This window comes from Anabrus simplex, chromosome 3 (genome assembly GCF_040414725.1).
Source record: "Anabrus simplex isolate iqAnaSimp1 chromosome 3, ASM4041472v1, whole genome shotgun sequence".
Classification (NCBI taxonomy): Eukaryota; Metazoa; Arthropoda; class Insecta; order Orthoptera; family Tettigoniidae; genus Anabrus; species Anabrus simplex.
Genome location: NC_090267.1, coordinates 10,116,527 through 10,137,351, shown reverse-complemented (window position 1 = coordinate 10,137,351; position 20,825 = coordinate 10,116,527). Strand labels below are relative to the sequence as shown.

The window sequence follows — 20,825 nt, the reverse complement described above, 5'->3', positions numbered from 1 at the left end:
CCAAATACCATGATGCAAATAGGAAATTCTAACGACTCCTAAAGTTTGGCAATATCTGAAACAACCCTGCCTCCAGATTGGACCTTTCTAATTAGCTCATAACTCAATTCCCCCTTGCACAAGTGCCTGGGAGCGAGGACTTCGCGCGACACACAAATACTGACAGCAAAATGGAACAAATTTCCAGCAGCCAAGAAAATAATTAGAGTTTGGAGCAAATTCTATGTTTAGCCATCAAAAGGGGGCATTATCTAGACCCATTCAACCACGTTCTGCTACCACTTGTTCCGGGGTATTCTGTGGAACACAGGGCTGAAAGAAGGTGTGGGTTTGAATGGGTCTATCTATGATAGTCAAGGATTAATTTAAAATAAAGGTTATATTATTTTTCAGATATTACATTTTTACAAATAACAAGATTTCAGTACAGAGGTAGTTTGTACAAAATAGAAAATCAGAATAGCTAAGTTACAATTTGAGCTTCGAGCTCATAATTTAGAAAGGTCCTAACATCACTACTGTTGCGTTTAGTTAGACAGGCAAGGAGACGAATCTCCCAATTTGTTTCACAGGAAATACTAAAGAGCACGTTGCTCCAGTGCTTGTAAGATACGGCCTTCAAAAGGCATCATGCATTATTACACAAATATCCATTACATTACAAGAACGGAGCCTCAATGCTCTATGCTCCCAAACCCTTACAGCCTACTCAAGGCAATCATTAACTTTTACAAGTGAGATAACAGCATCATTACTCAATAACTTTTACAATTTCTGGCCTCTCTAGGTACAACCTAGAATTTAAAAGACCATATCAGTAACCTCTTGAGTTTATACAGAAGTATCTAGTCCCCATTTTCTGGGCCAAAAAGTTCAATCACTGGCCCCAAAAGCAAAATGTATGGAAGCGGACACATGCCCTCCTTGAAATTAAGACGTTAAAACACTAGCTGGGCTTGTGGTTTGACAATGCAGAGGCTAATCCCACACTATTGAGGTGACTAGATGGACAAGTGAAGTTACAATTTACAAGCAAAAACAGTTACATAGTCACCTCAAGCTTAATTGAAGGGGAATTCGAGAGGGTAACGCACTCTCTATCTCCGGTTTTTAGTTTAAGTACTTATGACTTACTTGAACTTTTACATGAGAAGGAAGAAAAGTTTACATAATTCACTGTTACATAGTTAATGATTGGAAACCTTCAACCCAAGTCAGCTTTTGGAGATAACCACCGAGTTAACAACCGGGGGCCATTACCATTTCCAATGTTCTGTCTGCCGATGAATGAGGCCCGCGCCTCCTCTCTTAATACACACAGTCTGAAACGCTACGATCAATACAAGTTAGCTCGAAAAGGCGTCAGCCTTTATTCCCGAGAGAAAGGTTCAAGAAAGATCTGGACCAAACGCAGACATATCCTCTCACTTTATTGGCAGATAAAACAGGTACAAGAAGCGTTTGATTGGCTGAAAAATAAATAAGCAAAATTTCTAATTTGTCAGACTCCAGAGCTGGCGGGATAAGTAAGAAGTGTTGCAAACCTTGAAGTATCAAAAAGAAAGAAAGTTAATTCAGTTCAGAAAATCTATAAACCCAAAATTTCTAGTTGATCCACCTTGCACCAGAGTGCCTGAGCTCAGTTCTTTAATAGAGACATCTTTGGAGAAAAGTAGAAAACTTCTTGAAATAGTTGTTGCAAACTGTCATACACACACAAAAAAAAGAAATTCAGTCAGTTTGTGAAACCTTAAAATAACACATTACACTATCACTTTAGTAGTGACATCTACTGATCAACGTCCATCTTCTTGTACTAGTTGTTTTAATTTTTATGTGATAGATAGCGTTCTTAAAGGTGCTTAATTTAAGTGCAAGGGGTTGAGGTGTACCTCTCGGTTTTATTATTATTATTATTTTAGGAATGTTGTCAGCAGACGCGTGTGCATAAGTCTCTAAATATTTGCTTCTCTGTGGTGGTTTCATGTTTCCTAATTACCTGGCATATGATTGGGTTAATGAATGCCCTTTAATGTTTAGCTGACTGATTAATATTGTATTAGCTAGTTAATGCAGTGTAAATATTAGTAATAATGTATGTCCGGATGTCTTTGCATAATGATCCGCCTGCAATTTATTCTAGAAAATATTATCACCAATGTAGAAAAACCTAATTCCTTATATGATGTTCAGGACAATTCATTGCATGATCATACACGTCTATGTGTTCAACTATCAAGGAAAAACTAGCAGTAAGGTAACAATAAACAAATCAAACATTCCATAATGATCAGGAGAAAATATACCATTTTAAAAATATCTCAGTGGAGCAATGAAATTAAAAACACACGACTATTTTCAAGCCTGAAGTACTTAGTCCCATCCATAAATGAAAGGTGCTCAGACATTACAAACCAACAATGTGGACAGTTCCATTACACAGCTAACAAGGGTATTTTTTACAACGAACCAATGTAGAAATCAAATTAAATATTACCCGATAACAAAATTTCGTATTACATGCACCATATTCATAACAACAGCGGCATTGCTGGTGTGAGTGAGGAGGGAGTCAACATTATTGTAAGCACGCCACTTTTTTCACATTAATGTGGACGTTCCCTGGCGTGCATCCGCAGATGGTGTTGCTGTAGATAAGATTTCCGAGAAAATGTTCCACTACATTCACTACAACAGTAAGGGCGTTCACCGCTATGAATGGCCATATGACTGGTAAGATTGCTCTTTTGAGTAAAGCATTTACCACAAATAAAACAGCAATGCGGACGTAATCCAGTGTGCGTTCGCATGTGAGTGCGAAGAGACTTCTTATCGCTGTACCTCTTGCCACATACATCACAACCATACGGGCGTTCTGCAGCAGTAGCTTTCAGATGACAGGAATGAGAAAGAACGTGCATTTTTAGACTATCTTTCAGAGAAAAAAATTTGCCACATTCCTTACAGGAGTGCATTCGTACTTTGGTGTGCGTTACCATGTGCCTCTTGAGATTGCCGGTATCTATAAAGCCTTTACCACATTCGCTACAACTATGAGGGTACTCCCGTGTATGTGTGAAACGGTGTTTTAGAAGGCTAGACGTCTGAGAAAAGGAAACACCACATTCGGTACATTGGAACGGGCGTTCACCAGTGTGAAGTAATTTGTGTATAATAAGATAACTTCTCTGAAGGAAGCTTCTACCGCATTCAGTACATTTGAATGGACGTTTATCAGTTGGACGATTATCAGCATGATTAAGGAGATGTCTCTTAAGACCAGATTTAGTGGAAAATTTCCTACCACACTCCTCACATAAGTATGGACGTTCCCCTGTGTGAGAGCGAATGTGTTGATCAAGGAGAAACTTCTTTTTGAAACTTTTACCACATGTACTACATTGGTTTTTCGATACATCTGAGTGACTTTGCACTTCTGAATGAAGAGACATGGACAGTGTAGCTTTACCACTTGCAGTACGATGTTGGGGCCTTTCCCTGCAGGTTGATACTTGTCTCTTGACGGAAGATTTAAGAAAAACCATATTACTGCATTCTAAAGGATGGATTGGCCTTTCTCCAGAGTGAGACAACACTTGTTGGTGGCTTACATTATGAGGTGGCATATTGCAAATGAGATCACTTCCTGTTTCCAATATCTTGCTGTTATTATCACATGTATCCATCGGACCTCTGAAGAATACTACAACATTCTCCGCACTAGAATACAGAAAACACAAGTATGTTATTACCGTTTACGAGTAACAGAACAAAATGAAATCTAGAATCCACAAGCAAACGCAAAGTACGTAGCTACCAAAATGGTTCTTATTTTTTAACAACATAACTGATCCAAACAACATTACATCATGGACATGAAAAAAAAGCATAATCTTGCATACTAAACAAGGTTATGGTATATCTGCACAGTGAGAGTAGATAATAACAAAACCTAATGGAAAAACTATCACTGCACACATAAATAAAATCTGTGAAAATTACAAATGCTTGTAAATAAATGTTCAAGTTCAATTACAACAGAGAACAAGGGTGCAGATGTCAGTACAGAGCATCATATCTCCCATAACCTTTGAAGGTGTATTCAAGACTTCAAATTCAGGGGAGCCACAAGTCATTGTGCACATTATTTAATCCAAAAATCATCACAAACGTTTGGACAGTTAAGAACGATAAGACGCAAAATTTTGATTAAGCAGTTCGAGAAATTAGATTAACTAAGTGACTTTTGTCAGGTTATGAAACATTTAATGGGGAAGCAGCGTCCATGAACAAACATGAATCAAGAATTCTGGAATGGCCGTGATTCAAACGAAAGTCCCTCAGTGCTCCCCAGTTGTGAAAACAACAGCTGCTAAACCATGAATAGACATACCATGAATAATAACAGTAGAAAAACACTGTAAAACCCCCAATCTTATGGTAGAAACTTGAAGACGGGAACCAATCGCTCAACTGCGAAGTCCGGGGAAAGGCAACCAACAAAAGATTCATCAGAGATCCACGTACCATATGAACTACCAATTATGTAGCAGGTCATTACCGCCCTCAAGAAGCACAAAGCGCCCTGAAAGGATTGCATCATTGTGAGAGCTGTGAAAGCTGGTGGAGATGAAAACGTCGAGATTTTAACCGGATCCTAGTCGACTACCGGAAGTTCGGCACGATACCTGATGACTTGAAAACTTCTCTTATACACTCATTATGCAAGAAAGGCGATCGAAGTGATCGTAACACCTACACAGTTATATCAGTGCTGCCAGCAGCCCGTTAAGTACCCTCTAGCATTCTACCAATGTAGAGAGCCAATTCAACCAGATGATTGGTGAGTATCGGGGATGATGCACCTCTGGTGGCGGCTGTGATAAATAACACAGGAGGGTGCGGCGATTGCAGCATGAAACTTATGCATGAAGCTGAAGCACGGATTGCGAAAATGATAAATAATAAAGGCCCTAAACAGCGTAAGGGTAACGCGAAATATTTCGTTGTTAGATGAAAGAGGAACGGCAGAAACCATGGACTTAAGCAACGCACAGTTAAAAGTAAGTAAATTATGTAACAATAATGCTAATATTTCACGTCCTACTAACTACATTTGAAGGCCTCCGGAAACGCCGAGATGCCGTAATTTTTTCCGCATGTGTTCCTTTCCATGCGACACGTGTCTGACGTATTTGACCACCATGAAGTATCATGATTTCCGGGTGTCAAAGCTGGAAACGGGCGAAAGATGCTGGGAGCTCGAAGAACGGCAAAGCGAGGTAGTTTGGGCGTGGCAAGATGTATGAGAAAGATACGAAGCCAGGGAAAAGGGCAGAACAACTCGCATGCTGTCTGGGGATTCACAGATACCACACTTACACTACCGGTCAAAAGTTTTCGATCACCTATGCAGAAAACGAGATACTTTATTGCAATATACAAACACATCGTAAAAAATAATAGACCAACAAAATATATATCTTCTCTCTCTATCATTAAGTAGAATACAATATGGTTTATATTTTAGCCTCTTCAAAGTATCCTTCCTTTGCCCTCCGAACAGCCGCACAAACTCTTGCCATTCTGGAAATAAGATTTTGTCGTGTTTGTGTAGATACTGCAGTCCAACAGCTCTGTAAATTATTCCATAGCTCTTCAACATTAGTTGACCTCAGTTTTCTGACCCTCCTGTCAAGTTCATCCCATAACAGTTCAATAGGATTTAAGTCTGGTGACTGACTTGGCTAAATCATATTTTTCAGTTTCCCACATTTCTCTTTTCTTTTTACATACCCTGTACACAATTTAGCAGAATGTTTAGGGTCATTGTCCTGCTGCAGAACAAACCCACGACCGATAAGCCCCTAGCCAGATGGAACTACATTGTTGATCAGTATCCTGTGATATCCTTCCTTCCTTAATGTTCCATTAATTCGCACTAGATAACCGACTTTATCACCCGCGAAACATCCCCACACCATAACCGACCCTCCACCATACTTCACCGTAGGTGTCACACACTGTCTCCTCATACGTTCTCCACAAAGTCGACGAACAAAATTCGACGATAGCTCCCAAATACTTCAAACTTTGATTCATCCGTGAATAACACCTTGGACCATTGCTGCACCCTCCAGTTTTTATGTTGCTGCTTCCATTGCATTCTTTTCACCTGATTTTGTGTCCGTAACAAAGATTTCTTGGCCGCTATGCACCCCTTTAAACCTCGTTCACGAAGACCGCGTCGCACTGTTGAGGCAGAGATTGGAGCAGTTCGCATATTATTGACTTTCTCGCGAATTTCAGTTGCCGTACTGTGACCGTTCACGACCTCGTCATATGTATGTAGAGACATCCTGTACAGAGAATATGCCGTTTTCCGCGCGGTTCTGCGTTAAATAGCCGCCAAATGAGGATACTTTTGACGGTTCCGGGATGCGAGCCGCCCCCCGTAGAGTCACGCGCCTCTCCTCTCATTGCGCGCAATTGGGAAAACAGGGAGTACAAGCGCCCGTAAGTAGAGTTCGTTCTCACTCTGAGCGAGAGAGCTGGAGCAAGCAAGATGTCACATGACTGAGAAGTGAGGTCACGAAACAGCCTCAAAGAAGTCGTCTCAACATACGAGACGATATCACCCCATGTATTCCCCTACATATCTAGTGGCACCAATGTGTAGCTGTCAACTGTATCGAGGGTATTAACATTAATAACTCGGAAATACTTGATAGGTAATTTCGAGTTATAGCTTCGATGAATGAGGAGATTTTATGCGGATTTATCATGCAGAGAACCATTCTACATAATAAGAATAATGGGAAGTGCGCAGGTAGTTGATAACTTGAAGTGAGTAAAACCAGATGCCCAATACTGACAGGACCAGGAAAACTACAAAAACCCCGGGGTCAGGCTCCACCTACTGGGAATTGATACTGACGCTTTGATGATTACAGACAAACCCGCGGAGGATTCGAAACGAAAATTGATCAGTGGAAAGTGGGATGTACAGGCTTTAATTTGATATTAAATTCAAAGTGTAAATATACCTGCCAGCGGAGCGATGTTTGACAAGGTGGCGTGGACTGACTCCCCCTCCAGAAAATAAGGCTTTCCACTATATAGGCGAGAGGCAAGAAGCCAGTGTATTCCAGTATATCCAGTGCATTCGGTCTAATCAGCAGATCTATTCGTTAATGAACAGTCAGTTTAATATTCAGTGTCATGCACTGGAACCCTGGACAGGTGCAGTACGAGTCCTCTGACGTTTACTCTGTACACATATGAACTTTTCTTCCCTGTATGATGTTACACGGGGTCTTCCAGATCGCAAAACACTTGCATTGGCACCAGTTTGCTTGAACCGCTGCAATGTATACACCACTGTAGATTGTGCTACGCCAACTTTAGTTACTATTGTCCTACTAGAATACCCTTCGTGATGCAGAGCTACAATTACAGCATGATTTTCAGTTCCAATCTTCTGCTTCCATCCCATTTGGAGGTGACATGGTATGCACCTGATCAGATACACAAACACTGCTAGCTGCACACAGTGTACTGGAAACTAATGTGAACTGCTTGCTACACAGACAGCTGAATGAATGAGACCTATTCATAGAATCGGTCAAATACACAGCAGAGTCATTCCGTCTTTACATGTTTATGCTTGTTTTATTATCAGAACAGGGCTATGATAAACTAAATCTCTGTTTTAACCACAAATCCATAGTTGTGGTAGGTGATCGAAAACTTTTGACCGGAACTGTTAAACAAAAAATGCGGGATGAAACAGGCCTGGCAGGGTAACATGATAATTACTCGTGAGCGCAAATTGTGAAGTAATTTAATGAGTGTCTTGAGCTGACCGTTATATTTAGTGTAATTGCCTTTCTTAATGTTATATGCACGAGATAATAGTAGGAAATAAGCTTCAGTTTTCACAATGAAGACGTGTTGTATCTTGGCTATCCCGAGAGCGGCGTCTCTTTCGAGAACTTGCACGGGGGCACAGAGACAAGACGCGGGGTGGATTGCAAGAGTGACGGTGAGATAGAGTGCGTCATGAGCTTGTAGCAATTAGACAAATCCAGTGTTATAATAGACAGATCTGGTCAGTTTTCATCATCCGTAGTTTGTGAACAATAGTTGTTACAAGGAGCTAGGGAGAATATTTGAATTAATTTTGACTGAGGAATTAGTCCGCATACGTGGGTAGCAGTTTGTAATAAATAACTTCTTCATGTGAGGGTAACTTACCCGTAATTAGTAGCTGTACAGGACGGACTATAATCCCGAATAGAGGATAGAGTCCTAAAACGCGAGATGTTAAATTAGGAGCGACAGGAGTGTGAAAACACTCATATAATTTGTTCGCGTAGACTGCAGTTACCGGCGGTACAGGAATTTAATGACAAGAGCTGATTAGGCACGGGACCTTCCCACAACCACCAGTATGGGCAGGCGATCAGCTTTACAAACGAGACTTTCCCACAACCACCAGTACGGGCAGGCAATCAGCTTTACAAACGAGACCTTCCCACAATCACTAGTATGGACAGGTGATCAGCTTTACAAACGAGACCTTCCCACAACCACCAGTACGGACAGGTGATCAGCTTTACAAACGAGACCTTCCCACAACCACCAGTACGGACAGGCACTCAGCTTTACAAACGAGACATTCCCACAACCACCAGTACGGGCAGGCAATCAACTTTACAAACGAGATCTTCCCCACCAGTACGGACAGGCACTCAGCTTTACAAACGAGACCTTCCCACAACCACCAGTACGGACAGGCAATCAGCTTTACAAACGAGACCTTCCCACAATCACCAGTACGGACAGGCGATCAGCTTTACATACGAGACCATCCTACAACCACCAGTACGGACAGGCAATCAGCATTACAAACGAGACCTTCCCACAACCACCAGTACGGGCAGGCAATCAACTTTACAAACGAGATCTTCCCCACCAGTACGGACAGGCACTCAGCTTTACAAACGAGACATTCCCACAACCACCAGTACGGGCAGGTGATCAGCTTTAGAAACGAGACATTCCCACAACCAGCAGTACGGACAGGCAATCAGCTTTACAAACGAGACATTCCCCCAACCACCAGTACGGGCAGGTGATCAGCTTTAGAAACGAGACTTTCCTACAACCACCAGTACGATTAGGCGATCAGGTTTACAAACGAGACCTTCCCACAATCACCAGTACGGACAGGCAATCAGCTTTAGAAACGAGACCTACCCACAACCACCAGTACGGACAGGCAATCAGCTTTAGAAACGAGACATTCCCACAACCACCAGTACGGACAGGTGATCAGCTTTACAAACGAGACCTGCTTACAACCACCAGTACGGACAGGTGATCAGCTCTAGAAACGAGACCTGCTTACAACCACCAGTACGGACAGGTGATCAGCTTTACAAACGAGACATTCCCACAACCACCAGTACGGACAGGTGATCAGCTTTACAAACGAGACCTTCCCACAACCACCAGTACGGACAGGCACTCAGCTTTACAAACGAGACATTCCCACAACCACCAGTACGGACAGGCAATCAGCTTTACAAACGAGACCTGCTTACAACCACCAGTACGGACAGGTGATCAGCTCTAGAAACGAGACCTGCTTACAACCACCAGTACGGACAGGTGATCAGCTTTACAAACGAGACATTCCCACAACCACCAGTACGGACAGGCAATCAGCTTTACAAACGAGACCTACCCACAACCACCAGTACGGACAGGCAATCAGCTTTACAAAGGAGACCTGCTTACAACCACCAGTACGGACAGGTGATCAGCTCTAGAAAGGAGACCTGCTTACAACCACCAGTACGGACAGGTGATCAGCTTTACAAACGAGACCTACCCACAACCACCAGTACGGACAGGTGATCAGCTTTACAAACGAGACCTGCTTACAACCACCAGTACGGACAGGTGATCAGCTTTACATACGAGACCTGCTTACAACCACCAGTACGGGCAGGCAATCAGCTTTACAAACGAGACCATCCCACAACCACCAGTATAGGCAGCCGATCAGCTTTACAAACGAGACCTACCCACAACCACCAGTACGGACATGCGATCAGCTTTACAAACGAGACCTTCCTACAATCACCAGTACGGACAGGCAATCAGCTTTACAAACGAGACCTACCCACAACCACCAGTACGGACATGCGATCAGCTTTACAAACGAGACCTTCCCACAACCACAAGTACCGACAGGCGATCAGCTTTACAAACGAGACCTTCCCACAACCACCAGTACGCGCAGGCAATCAGCTTTACAAACGAGACCTTCCCACAACCACCAGTATAGGCAGGCAATCAGCTTTACAAACGAGACCTACTCACAACCACCACTACGGACAGGTGATCAGCTTTACAAACGAGACCTTCCCACAACCACTAGTACCGACAGGTGATCAGCTTTACAAACGAGACCTTCCCACAACCACCAGTACGGACAGGGAATCAGCTTTACAAACGAGACCTTCCCACAACCAACAGTACGCGCAGGCAATCAGCTTTACAAACGAGACCTACTCACAACCACCAGTACCGACAGGTGATCAGCTTTACAAACGAGACCTTCCCACAACCACCAGTACGCGCAGGCAATCAGCTTTACAAACGAGACCTACCCACAACCACCAGTACGGACAGGCGATCAGCTTTACAAACGAGACCTTCCTACAACCACCAGTACGGGCAGGTGATCAGCTTTACAAACGAGACCTTCCCACAACCACCAGTATAGGCAGCCGATCAGCTTTACAAACGAGACCTTCCCACAACCACCAGTACGGACAGGCAATCAGCTTTACAAACGAGACCTTCCCACAACCACCAGTATAGGCAGCCGATCAGCTTTACAAACGAGACCTTCCCACAACCACCAGTACGGACAGGGAATCAGCTTTACAAACGAGACCTACCCACAACCACCAGTACGGACAGGCAATCAGCTTTACAAACGAGACCTACCCACAACCACCAGTACGGACATGCGAACAGCTTTACAAACGAGACCTTCCTACAACCACCAGTACGGGCAGGTGATCAGCTTTACAAACGAGACCTTCCCACAACCACCAGTACCGACAGGTGATCAGCTTTACAAACGAGACCTACCATCAACCGCCAGTACGGGCAGGCGATCAGCTTTACAAACGAGACCTACCATCAACCGCCAGTACGGGCAGGCGATCAGCTTTACAAACGAGACCTACCATCAACCACCAGTACGGGCAGGCGATCAGCTTTAGAAACGAGACCTTCCCACAACCACCAGTACGGGCAGGCGATCAGCTTTAGAAACGAGACATTTCCACAATCACTAGTATAGGCAGCCGATCAGGTTTACAAACGAGACCTTCCCGCAACCACCAGTACGGACAGGCAATCAGCTTTACAAACGAGACCTTCCTACAATCCAGGTGCTCAAGCAGACGGCAACGGGATGAACCATACCATGGAGCTGAACCACGAAGCTACAGGCCAAGACGCCGTTAGCGCATCGTTGTGCTAAATCCATGTAACCAGTCCAGGTGGAGTGCTATGAGGTCACTGTGGTACAGACAAATCTGCATTGATGATTTTCTTAGAATGAGAGAGGAATAGGCAAATCGCTTCTGCAAATCACTTCTGTTTCTTTGTATATAAATGTATGACATGCCTAACGGGCCGTTGTATAACTACGTTAGGAAAAATGCATGCGTTATACAGTGTCATCAGCTTTGTATGAATTTATGCGGTTACGAGAGTAAAATATTGAATTCGGGTCCTTTAATGTTACAAGCTTGTCTGAGAGTGACCTTCCAAGATGTCGAACTTTGTGGCAACATAAGGAATAGGTTTGCAGGGAAAGTTAGGATAAGGCAAGTAAACGCAGAGGGAGCGATGACGATTCTACCCAATGTACTTCCGGCAAGCTAACCTAGGCCTGAGCACTAGACACGAACCCGGATCTATAGTATATTGAGATGAGTGTTAGGGATGATATTCCTGATACCCGATGAGTGAATACAAACCAACTACTATCTATTGAAAGTACGAGTCTGGGAATCATTGGACCGGGTGGTCCACCAGCCCCTGCGATCCAGTTTTATGCATCCCTTCACATTTACTACAATTCTGAAAGACATCGGTCTCTCTTCGTAAACCGGGCTAATATAACGAGATTTGTGTTTATGGGATAGAAGACAACAGGAATCATGAGTGCCACTACTAATTCATTACAGGTATGTCGAATGAACCCGAAAATGAGTATCGATATGCAGAACATGTACTTTAAAACAGAAGGTGGACGCACAGACCGAGAGCACGGAACTGCATAGGCTCGGAATTGGATGCCATAGGTCAAGAATTGAAGACAAAATGCTGATACAGGATGAACGATCAGCAAGTGCCGAGCCCATTTTTACAAAGAATTAAGTCACTATAAAGCCACATAAGAGAGAACTTACTTTTAGTGATATCTTGCACAATTAGTAGTTATGAGTTATCTACATAAGCGTCTATCCCATTACATGCCAAACTGAAATCATGAGAGAAATATTCCAAGAAATGTCGGCGACCAGATGAAATTGTTAATAAAAAATAACTTACTAGACAGAACTACTGGTCTATTAGAAATTGTACAGTCATATTTTTCAGCTCCTCTGATTTGAACACCTAATTTTATACCACGTTCACAAATACTCTCCCTTTAGGCTGCTTTCCGCTTTCATTATTGTTCGGTAAGGCATGAAATAGTTAACAAGTCTTCTAAATTTGAAAGCGTATTCCTTCTTTTAGAATATTACTCTTCCAATGTCACAGTCACAGGTCAGAAGGACTCGGTAATTCACTTGGGATTGGTCCACATGTAGCACAGTTTGGCGCCAACTGTTTCATGGCCGAACAAGTTCGGAACCTCGATACCACAACAAAGTCGTGGACCTTGAGAGCAGGATTATGTCTCCTCTTGTTAAATCATTTGCCTACCCGGGCTCAGGCCTTCTTTAAATATTGTGAACATTCATCCCACTTCTTTTGCAAGTTCCGGTCATTTGATGGCTGTGACAAGTAATCAAGTTTCCAATTTAATTTCAGTGGATCAGTAACAATTCTACCCAAGAATAGTTCCACGGGAGTATGGCGATTGGATTCTTGGACGGCATTGTTGAAACCAAGGGTACTATCCAACCTTGTGATGCGTACTCAAGCAGGCTCCTTCTACGTGTGAGGCCTGGGGATGGTTAACACCCCACGAGAAACATAAGTTTCGAAACTTAGAGCAGGTAAAGGTGGAAGCGTTGGCAGGGACCAAGGATTTACGTGGGCCGAAAACTCCAAAAATATGTCGGGATAGACAATCAATTGCAACATTAGAATTTAAGTTCTTGACATGAAACAACCACATGAAACAACCACATGAACTTGGAGAAACCATCAATCACAGACAAAATCCCGATGCTGTTTAATTTAGATGTTATGAAGGAACCGAAGGAATCTATAAACAACTTCCCTCTGGGATACGTAGCTACATCAGCTGAAGGAAAGCCAATCAGGGAGTTTTGAGCAGTTTTACACTTCTGACAAGTGTCGCAACTCTTCACATATCTTAAAATCTCCTTCATTTAGAACCAATAAAAAGCTTGTGAAATTTTGTGTAAGGTTTCATGCTGTATCAAATGGACACCAAAATAAGAGTTGTGATAATAATTTAATGTCATAGGCCTCAAGGGGCTTGCAACAAAAATTTCAGCAGACTTATTCCTCGTGTTGCGACGAAATAGTACACCTCGTTTAATCTGAAATGACTTGTCACGTGAAGATCGTCATTTACTCATTTGATCAGGTTGGCGGACTCTGGATGATCCCTTTGGTGTTTTGAGATTTCCGTAAAAGTCCACGGGTAATATCGAAGAAGACTAATTTTCCCACCATCACACGGATTATCATCAGAATCGCCGACAGGTGAACATCCCGGACAGGCAATCAGTAACAACGCTGTCTTTTCCCCTGACATGCAAGACAGTGAACTTGTAAGCAGATAGACGGATAGTGCACCTCGCCGTACTTCCTACCTGTTTGCATAGCGCTCATCCATGACAGCCTGATGGTCAATATGAACAAGAAACGACAGGGCCTCTAAGTGAGAATGGAATTTCCCTACCCCTAGCACAACAGCCAAACATTCCTTTTCATACACCGAATACTTAAGTTCTGCCCCATGGTGCAACTTACTGAGATAGCCGACTGGTGCTAAATTTTAATCATCCATCCTCTGGTTTAAAGTGGCAGAGATAGCAATGTCACTAGCGTCACACTCTAACATGGACTCCTTGGGGAAATCCGGGCTATGCAGTACAGGGGCTTTACACAGGGCATCCTTTAAATGGGAGGTCTTATCTTGATTTTCACCTTAAATGTAACGGATGTTTTTATTTTTAACTTGTTTAAAGGGGCCGAAATCCCTTCTCTGATGAAGCGACTATAGAACCCCACCATACCCAGGACTTTCTTACACCACGGACATTTCTGAGTTGCGGAAAATATATTTGATACACTTAACCCTGTCGTGGTTCACACTAATACCAGAATCTGATATAACATGACCCAGGGAATTCAGACATCTGGAAGATAGAGGCAACTTTTCTGCTTTTACAGTAAACCCATCCTTGCGAAAATGATAAAGAACCTCATGAAAATGAACAAGGTGCTTGTCAAGCGTCAGAGAAAAACTAAGCAAGTAATCAAGAAAGTTGAACACGTAGCAAACTTCAAATCTCCAAAGATGGAATCCAGGACACAGCTCAGCACTTGACCAACTATCAATATGCCTATTGGTACTTTGTTGAATTAAAACAATCCAAACGGTGTGGCAAAGGCAGCATTTACGATATAAAGGTGTATGAGAGTCAGAGCCATACCAGTGTTAGAATGCGCTTTTAAAGGTGGGTAATGTGAAACTGTCAAAAACAATATTTCTATTGACCTTTCTATAATCCACAATAAGTCTGAAATTACCATCATGTCTGGGAATGAGGGCCACTGTAGCAAGACATTGACAGACTCTCCACCTTCTCTTCCAGGAGATCGTTGACACAATCCCTCATGGCAGACAGTTTGAGTATGGAATGTCATACTTCAACTCAATGAAATATGAGAAGTTCTTTGCACAACCCAAATCCGCAATCACAACATTGCAGAAATTCTCCAACAAACTGTTTAACATCAGATTTTGAGTTTCCGTCAAATCACTGGAAATGCTGGGTAATTTAGAATTTGAAATGGTACAAATAGCGGCCTTCTGAAAAGGTGTTTCAAAAGTACACGTGCAGGTGATAAAATCCAGAGATAGACCAGTCGAACCTGAATCATGGCGCAGACAGATTGGGTACTACATTCAAGTTTAAATTCCACGACAAACCGTTTATCTTCATGTGACATCTCACGTGATATCAGCACTAATTTAACTGGGAAATTCGTCGTCAAGCATGTTGAGAGTTTTGAATGCCAAACCATCCAGAAAAGCCTTGTTTAGGAAGGAAGGAACAGCACCGGTATATAGCATAGCATAAAGGCTCCTGAACCACTATTAACCTTGACCCATCGTGACAACGAAGGTAAATCCCAAACCTCCCATGTTTGAAAATAAGTGGGCACCAATGTCGGATCATACCACCGGTGTTCATTTAGTTTCTCTGACATGGAGAAACATGGGGACACACATCAAGGTTGATGCAGTGTAACCCAGTTCAAGTGCAGGATAAAGGGGAACACTTTTGACAAAACCTGGAGAAATGCCCTGCCTTTCCGCAATTATAACAGACAACCTTGCCACGGTCCAACTGGTGTTGGATGGTATCAGTATGGGGACAAGGGCCGGAGGGTGAGACAGCGTGAGGGCCATCGCTTCCTTCGAGATGATATTGAGGAAAAGGCTGACAAATGGATAGGGTTTTAGAAGACAAGGAACATGCTGTATCTGGAACAAAAATAGTCAGCTGAGGCGGGAGGAGGTTGGTAGAAACTGTGCTGAGCCACCATGCATTCATACTCCCTCCCTAGCCGGAAGATGTCATCAGCGGTACTAACATCACTTCGCTTAATAAAAAAAAATTTTATTCGGGGTTAAATACCAGTCAACGGTTTTGAGAATTTCAGCCCTGGAAGGAGGGGAGTTTAATCAGTTAAACAGCGTTAGAATCCGCATGGCGTAGTCGTCTACTGACTCATTTGTACCTTGTGTGCGCTCAAGTTTTCCGCAAAAATTAAAGGCAGAAGAGTAGAATCCCATCTTAATTTCATTTTGAAAATCATTCCTGGTATGAAGTTTGTCCTTTGCTAATCAAAACCATCCCAATATAGGACCATCAATCATAGCAGAAATACATGGTACGAATTCATCGGTAGGGATTTTGCAGCAATCAGCAATATCACCGGTTCCTTCTAGGAATTCTATAACAAATGAAAAATTACACTCTCCTCAAAATTTTAGCCCCCGCTTCTTTATCACATTCAGCGCTGAGATAAAATTGAAACATCCAGCATTAGGGCAGGACAAGTTACCTTCACGCTGAGCGGTCGGAGGGAACAGATCAATTTCCGTCCCAGATCATTGGGAGAACCACTAGTTTTAGATCCATGCAACGAATTTAGTGCAGTCAAGTCCTTGACTGTCAATTCCACGTGCAAGATTTCATCTTCGCTACTATTTCTAGTGTTTCCTTTCTCCATGTTTGAGAAGAGTACTTTTGCCCCAAAAACTGAACAGCAGAAATGTAGATGTGGAATTTCACAACAAGGTAACAACATAGTACAAAAGGACAAAATTATAAAATTGGGGGTTAATCACAATGAGAGTTGTTAAAAAGGGGATGCCGAACGAAAAGTGTAATGCCCTGTAGGAATGAGCTCAACTTTACCTTACTGAAAAACTCAGTTTTCGGTAAGATAATCTGGTGGAATCACGATCTGCTACCATCTATAACCTAAAACCCTCACTAACGATAATAACCAGCAAGTAATCAACCAGAAATAAACAAAATACTGCAGAGATATTTAGATAGGCAATGGTAGAAATCAAAGAAAATCCTGATGGCCAATGAATTTCCTCCGGAACAAACATGGAAACCGTTAGACATTAGACCCCATGTTAGAAATAACAACCCAAGAACTATCTACAATACTAGCACGTAGAAAGAGAAGGAAAGCTGAGTTTATTAGTCAAAACCAGGGGACAAGATAATAAAGCAGGAAAACAGAAATCATATAATGAATAAGGGACAAAAACTAACAAAGTACTCTTGTGCAGTAACAAAGAATGTGTAACAGAGCTCATCAAAAACATATCAGAATCGTCTTTGAGAACATAGGCAACAACAAAGATCTGTGTTGCATTATCTTAAACCCCCAGTTGTAGGGTTTAGTAAAAATAAGCTAAATGAATAAAACAACTGAAAATAAACCTATTTGTAAGCCAGCCGCACAGGGAAACCCCAAGGTGGATAGGGCATAAGTGACATAAACTGACCAGGAAGGAAAGTCAATGGCCTGCACACAAGATACAAAATGGACCCTGTTACAGTTACCGTGTCATATGACATAAATAGAAGGACTTTGCATAAAGAAAGAGGGGGGGAAATATAACCGCACGCATAAGGAAACAATATTTGAGTAAAATTAAGATTGATTAAATAATCTTCCTCTGAAGCAGCAATGGCATGCAATTTACCGAAAACACACAACATTTACACATCCAGAACCAGCAATGTAAAGAGAAGGTGCTTTAAAATGGACCTAATCATTAGATAAAATGTGCACTTATTATTCAGGTACAGTGCATAGAGTAGATTACTCATATCAAATCTTGTTGCCATAAATGTCCTAGAAACACATAACCATAACTGACGTCAACACGCATAACCTAAGAACATTGACTCCTGCAAAGAGCTTTGAGTAGCACAAAACAATTCTTAAACAAGTTGAAGTACACAAATATTCATAGCAATGGGACCCGAATTACCCAAGTAAAGGGGTTGCCGATGTAGAGAAGGGACACAGCACCTCTAAAGGCTCACATAAAAACACAATAACATGCATACAAATACACCAGGAATAATTTGCACACCAAGAGCTATGGAGCGAAAGAAAGAAAAATGTAAGCTGAGGAGAAAAACAAAATCATAAATACAGGAACAAAATCTGCTGGGACTTAAAACATGACATCTAGGATCATAAACAGGCTAGCAAGATGTCAAGGCAACCAAATAAGACCGACACAGATAATGCACACATCATCATAAAAACAAAACTACTTATGATATTACCAGCCTAAATAAGGCCCAAGGATTTGTAGCTCGTGGCAGCTTTCATAGAAAGGCATTTTGAAATGCAAAAGAATACGGAAATAAAGGCAGAATATCACACGCCAGAAGCATGCATTCATCCTAGCAGAGTTAGGGCAAAACAACCTCCTCAGAGAATGATAATGTAGAAAGGACAAGGAAAATAAAATAATACAAGAATGTGGAGCCTTGCTTTCCCATTAGTGAACCGGGAGAGTGAAGGAGAATAGAAATGTCAAAGAGAGAAATTAGGTAGGGGATATGAGCAAAAGCTCCCAAGAAAATGAAGCCAGTATGCGTATAACACGTAATAGTGAACCAAGGTTCGGAAGCTGCCACAATCCCACGATTTTCCAGGTGTGAAAATTCTACCAGCACTGTCCTGTATATACATTGAAATCCCTCACTTTCGACACTCCTTTTGATTGGACCAGTACTGAACGCACTGTTTAGTACCTTTAAATGTCAATAATCCACTTTATGTTGGACACCCCTCAAACTCTGAACTTTAAATTACAGTTTGGACAGATTGAAATCTTTATTATGATTTGCTGTTTGAATTGGTTTAGTGCAAGGCATTTTAACATTGTCATTGGAAATGCTGCCAGTCTGAGAGCATTTAGAAACAATAATATTAAGACTGACAGTCTTCCTGTATTTTGGCATCACAACAGAAAATCGGAAGAAAGCTGATATTTTTGGTGAATGGTTAAAAGAAATCAATCTAAAAAATGAATAATGATAATAGTAAAATACTGTTGTCTGTTTATAATGCTATAATCCATGTGGACATAAATCTATCAAATCCCACAGTAAAATTTAAGCCTTCTAACTTTACAAATGAAGTGCAACCACTAGACAAAGGGATAGTTCAAGCAATACATTCACTGTGTAGGAAACAGCTGAAATGGGCCCTCATGAATACAGCACATACGTGAAAAAATGCAATCCAATTTACACGGATTATGAGGTTCCTCGACGCAACATAGACGTACTGGTTGCTAAATTGAAATCGCTTCACCTTGGACAGACAGCTCTAGAATTCTTTCTCTCATATGTTACGGAACGAAAACGCGTAATTATTCAGAATAGGTCATCCGAATGGGTAATGAAATTTTCAGGAGTACCACAAGGCTCTGTACTTGGACCACTTCTCTTTGTTATCTATATTAACAATATATCGACACGGCTAAGACACTGTAAATACCACTTGTATGCTGACGATCTGCAGATCTATTACCATTCCAAAATTTCATACATCAATCAAGCAATAGGTTATATGAACTCTGACTTAAATAATATCTGTGCATACGCTCATGAAACCTGTATTTTAATTAACCCATATATGCCCACCGGGTCGAAAACGACCCACAATAGTTATTTGCCATCATTTATCCCCATGCATTCGTTTTCGACTTAAAATAATGATTATGTATTTGTCAGCATCTTGGCTATTATTGTGAATGTGTGATTGTTGATTTGAAGCTGTATTGTTTGCAAACAGATTGCTGTTTTACATCCTTCAGCATAGTATTGATACAGTGCAGCAGAAAATGTAAGTTGACAATTTTGCTGTTTATTATTTTAGCTTGGTTCTGGTGCTGTTACTTGGAGTAAAGAATATAGTTTATGACTACATGTCACAAGTTTCTAAATATTTCTATATGGTCATGTAATAAAACGAGATATTTGATATGGGTCGTTTTCAACCCTGTGGGCATATAAGGAACCTTTCATGCATTTCATCAAATATGATCATAATTGCATTATTGCTCAATGATAAGATATAGCTTAGTTTCTTTCCGTTATTATTGCAACGTTTTTATATTTGGGGAGAGGGAATTATCACGGGAATCTATTACCGACTCGGTACTAAAACTTCAGAGTTCTTCTTCTCATGTTTCCTAGTTTCCCAAACAGTTTTATAACTTTTGAGATTTTAGAAGAGCTTGAAAGTTTATCTTCCAAACAAGAGGTTTCAACTATTGATGTGGCTATACAACCTCCCGCTGATGAAGGTCGTTGCTTCAGACAAAAGGTGTAAAGGCAACAGGAACTGTTAGAAATGACCGTACAGGACACTGTCCACTAAAGGGAATTGATGTTATGGGCAAGGAGCCTAGAGGAGCATTTGACACCGTGATAAACAAGAAACACGGTATCAATACAATTAGGTGGCATTATAACAACGTTACGCTCCTGTCAAGTGAGTACGGATTTCATCCTATTCGACTCACGCAAAGGTACTCTTCAGCACAGAAGAAAGGAATTGCCATTCCTCAGACATTCGGGTTTCATCAGTGCAATGGTTATATGCACGGAGTGGATCAAATGGATAGCAATGTTGCTGTTACCGGGTTGGAATTAGGGGAAAGAAATGGTACACACCGATTGTATTTTGGCTGCTAGATGTTTCTGTGAACAATGCCTACCTTCTAGCTCGTTCCC

The 20,825-nt window shown here is 41.7% G+C and overlaps 1 protein-coding gene across 10 annotated transcripts in view; it reads right to left on the bottom strand.

Moving 5' to 3' along the window:
• Positions 1-1,413: 1,413 nt before the first annotated feature.
• Positions 1,414-20,825, bottom strand: part of LOC136866606 (oocyte zinc finger protein XlCOF6-like) — a 214,414-nt gene continuing 195,002 nt past the window's right edge. For all 10 annotated transcript variants that reach the window (XR_011017900.1, XM_068226552.1, XM_068226551.1 and 7 more), the window contains one exon: positions 1,414-3,720. Coding sequence is in view for 9 of the 10 variants with exons in the window: in XM_068226552.1 (XP_068082653.1) it covers positions 2,607-3,720 (1,114 nt within the window). In the remaining variant the exon portion in view is untranslated. The remainder of the gene's footprint in view (positions 3,721-20,825) is intronic.